Source organism: Silene latifolia, chromosome Y (assembly GCF_048544455.1).
Source record: "Silene latifolia isolate original U9 population chromosome Y, ASM4854445v1, whole genome shotgun sequence".
Taxonomy (NCBI): domain Eukaryota; kingdom Viridiplantae; phylum Streptophyta; class Magnoliopsida; order Caryophyllales; family Caryophyllaceae; genus Silene; species Silene latifolia.
The window spans coordinates 36,073,547-36,077,839 of NC_133538.1; the positions used below are offsets into that span (position 1 = coordinate 36,073,547).

General features: G+C 40.3%; 1 protein-coding gene across 1 annotated transcript; it reads left to right on the forward strand.

Annotated features, from left to right (window-relative positions):
• Positions 1 to 415: 415 nt before the first annotated feature.
• Positions 416 to 3,673, forward strand: LOC141627838 (uncharacterized). The gene has a single exon (XM_074441051.1). It carries the CDS (start codon positions 416 to 418, stop codon positions 3,671 to 3,673), a length of 3,258 nt encoding a protein of 1,085 aa, XP_074297152.1.
• Positions 3,674 to 4,293: the final 620 nt, after the last annotated feature.

The window sequence follows — 4,293 nt, forward strand, 5'->3', positions numbered from 1 at the left end:
GTTAAGACCATGAGCTGGCAGTTAGTTGGCAATTAGTTAGATTTCTGAGTATATAAGGTCTAATTCCTTTACTTGTCATTCATTCAATCATTTTGCAACATTTTTCCTCTATCCTTTCTCTGTAATCTTTCTGTAATTCTCAAAGTATCAATCAATAAACAATTGTCCGAATTCTTTTCTCTTTCTCAAGAATTCCTGCGATTTGTTTCAATTGTGTGCAACAATTCCGGAACTCATCCCTGATTGTTGTTACAATTGGTATCAGAGACTTCGGTCCTGAATATCTCTGCAATTTCCGCCATTAAAGTTAGGGTTTCGAGCTCGAAATTGGGGAAACTTGATTTTCTGGGTTTAAATTGGGGTAATTCTCAAATTGAAGCTGGCTAAACTCACGGTTGCTCAACTACAAGCACAAATGGAGGAGCGTATGAAAACAATGGAAGAAACCATTGGGTCAATGAAGGATCAGAACCAAAGGATCGAGTTATTGCTTCAAGCACTTCAGAATCGCGCTCATGGAGAACAGGAGAATCGGGAAGGTATACCTCATCGTAATTTCAATTTCAGTCCCAAGGTAGAATTCCCTGTTTTTGATGGAAATGGACCAAGAATTTGGGTTAAGAAATGCAAAAAATACTTTGATCTCTGTAAAATTGCTGATAATCAAAAGTTGAACCTTGCTTCTTTGTATATGGTGGGTAAGGCTGAGGCATGGGTGCATAGTTATATGAGTATGAGACCTAATGTAGATTGGGAGGATTTTGTGCTTGATTTGTGTGCTAGATTCAAGGAAAATTTAGGGAGTAATGTTGTTGAGGAATTCAATAAGTTGCAGCAAACTGGTACATTAGAAGAATATCTTGATAATTTTGAGAATTTACGAGGATTAATGTTGCAAAGAAATGCTTTATTACCTGATTCTCATTTCTTGGACAGCTTTGTTGGTGGTCTTAAGCCTACAATAAAGCCATTTGTTAGGGCATTACGACCTGCCTCTGTAGCTCAGGCTATGGAATTGGCAAGATGTCAGGAGGAGAGTCTTTTAGCTGTTAAAAATCTGTCCAAACCAATTCTGGATAAACCACCAGCCAAGTTTAATGGGCATAATTCGAATAATCACAGACCTCCCTCATCAAATTACCAAAATAGTGGTCATACTAGGTTTACTCAACCATGGCAGAAGCAAAATCATGCTCCCAACAAACCTAATTCCACTTTTAAGAGGCTGTCCCCGGCAGAAATTGAGGATAAAAGAAAAAAGAACCTATGTTTCCAATGTGATGAACCCTATACCCCTGGTCATACATGTAAAGGGAAGCTATATAACATAGTGTTGGTACCAGTGGAGTTAGAAGAAGAAAATAATGCATTAGAAAGCAGTGTACTAGGGGAATACATGGAGGACATGGAATTGGGATCAGACAGCTTTGGGGAAGAACAACCTCTCATATCCCTTAATGCTATCTCTGGTTACCATTCCTATCAAACAATGAGAGTACATGGGAAAGTCAGGAACAACACCATACACATACTAATAGACTCAGGCAGCACCCATAATTTTTGTGATCAAAGTGTTGCTAAGAAGCTTGGTTGCAAGGTCACACACACTCATCCATTAGAAGTTTCTGTGGCCAATGGTGAGACTTTAGTGACCACTGAGGTCTGCAAAGGCTTTACTTGGCAGTTGCATGGGATGGAGTTTAGTACTGATGTGATGATTGTGCCATTGGGGGGGTGTGAAATGGTGCTTGGAGTCCAATGGTTGTCATCTCTAGGTCCTGTGGTTTGGGACTTTGATAAACTCAGGATGGAGTTTATGTTTCAAGGGAAGAAAGTGGTGCTTCGAGGGGTTACAAATGGGGATTTGAGATGGATTTCAGGACGAAGTGAAGTCGATATGGAAAAAGGAAGCAAGTTTGGACTGGGGCAGATGTTTGCTATACATGTGCAACCTGGTCAGTCTGAAACACCACCCACAATAGAAGGGCAGGTGCCACCAGCCATTCCTATAGAGATCAGCAAAGTCTTAGAGAATTTTCAGGATTTATTTGTGGAACCTAAATCACTGCCACCTCACAGGTCTCATGACCATCAAATTCATTTGAATACAGGAACATCCCCTATCAACGTTAGGCCTTATAGGTATCCTGTTGTTCAGAAAAATGCTATTGAACAAATAACAAAGGAAATGCTGGAATCTGGGGTGGTGAGGCATAGTCAGAGTCCTTTTTCTTCTCCTGTGGTGATGATTAAGAAGAAGGATGGGTCTTGGAGGTTTTGTGTAGACTATAGGGAATTAAACAAAAGCACTGTTAAAGACAAGTTCCCTATTCCTGTTATAGATGAATTGTTGGATGAGCTTCATGGATCGAGTGTATACTCTAAAATTGACTTAAGGTCAGGATACTGGCAAATTAGAATGAGAGAGGAGGATATTCAAAAGACTGCTTTTAGGACTCATGAGGGTCACTATGAATTTGTGGTTATGCCCTTTGGCCTAACTAATGCTCCATCAACATTCCAAAGTCTGATGAATTCTATTTTCAGCAAGTTTTTAAGAAAATTCATCCTGGTTTTCTTTGATGACATACTTGTGTATAGTCCTGATGTTTCCACTCATATCAACCACCTGACACAAACACTACAAATTCTGAGGCAACATCAACTGTTTGCTAAAATGAATAAGTGTGCTTTTGGGGTGGAAAAAGTAGAGTATCTTGGCCATATTGTTTCTGCCAAGGGAGTAGCTACAGATCCAGAAAAGGTGAAAGCCATGATGTCTTGGCCAACACCTAGGAATGTTAAAGAATTAAGGGGATTTCTTGGTCTAACTGGCTACTACAGGAAATTTGTGAAGGCTTATGGTGTTATAAGCAAGCCATTAACCAACCTATTAAGGAAAAATGCTTTCCTTTGGGGCATGGATGCTGACACTGCTTTTGAGGAATTAAAACAAGCTATGAGCAAGGCTCCAGTTTTAGCATTACCTGACTTTACTCGTCCATTTGAGGTAGAAACAGATGCCTCTGACATAGGCATTGGAGCTGTCTTAGCTCAACAAGGCCATCCTATTGCATTCATAAGCAAGGCTTTGGCTTCAAAGCATAAAGCTTTATCCACGTATGAGAAGGAGTTGTTGGCTGTGATTCTTGCTGTGGAGAAATGGAGGCCTTATTTAGTAGGGCAACATTTTGTGATTAAAACTGATCATTTCAGTTTGAAATATTTGTTGGGGCAAAAGATCACAAATTCATTTCAGAGCAAATGTCTGCCTAAATTGCTTGGGTTAGACTATGAGGTTCAATACAGAAAGGGCAAAGAGAATGTGGTAGCTGATGCACTTTCTCGAATCCAAGGTGCTGAATTAATGTCCTTATTGGTTACTCAAGTAAGGTCTGATTTAATGGGGAAGATTCAACTTAGCTGGACACTACCTGAAGTGGCTGCAATAGTTCAGCAATTAAAGGATGGCACAGTAACTGATGGAAAGTTTAAATGGCAAGATAATCAACTACTCAGGAAGGGAAGGTTGGTGATTGGACCTGATGATAGTTTGAGGTCTGAAATTTGCAAAATTATGCATAATTCGTCCTTGGGAGGCCATTCTGGGACTCATGCCACTTATAAGGAATTCGTCCTTGGGAGGCCATTCTGGGACTCATGCCACTTATAAGAGAATGCACAAACTTTTCTATTGGAAAAACATGAAGAGGGATATCAGGAAGTGGGTGAAAGAGTGTGAAATATGCCAGAAAAATAAGGCTATATTGCAAGCACCAGCTGGTTTATTGCAGCCTTTGGCTATTCCTGAAACTATATGGACAGATATTTCTATGGATTTCATTGAAGGGTTACCAAAATCACAAGGGAAGGATACTATTCTGGTTGTAGTGGACAGATTGAGCAAATATGCACATTTTTTGCTGCTAACACACCCATATAAAGCTTCAGATGTGGCCAAGGTCTTCCTTGATCAGGTCTTTAAGTTACATGGGAACCCTAAATCCATTGTGAGTGACAGAGATAAGATCTTTCTTAGCCATTTCTGGAAGGAGCTGTTCAAATTGCAGAGGGTAGACTTGTTATTGTCCACTGCATATCATCCCCAAACAGATGGACAATCTGAAGCAGTCAACAAATGCCTTGAGACTTACCTAAGGTGCATGACAGGGGAGAACCCTAAAGACTGGGCTAGGTGGATACCACTGGCCGAGTGGTGGTACAATACTAACTTTCATACATCCATTCAGAACACCCCTTTTGAAGTAGTGTATGGTCAACCACCTCAGCTGC

Coding starts and splice junctions, on each gene's coding strand:
- LOC141627838 (XM_074441051.1), top strand. CDS start 416: ATGGAGGAGCGTATGAAAACAATGGAAGAAACCATTGGGTCAATGAAG.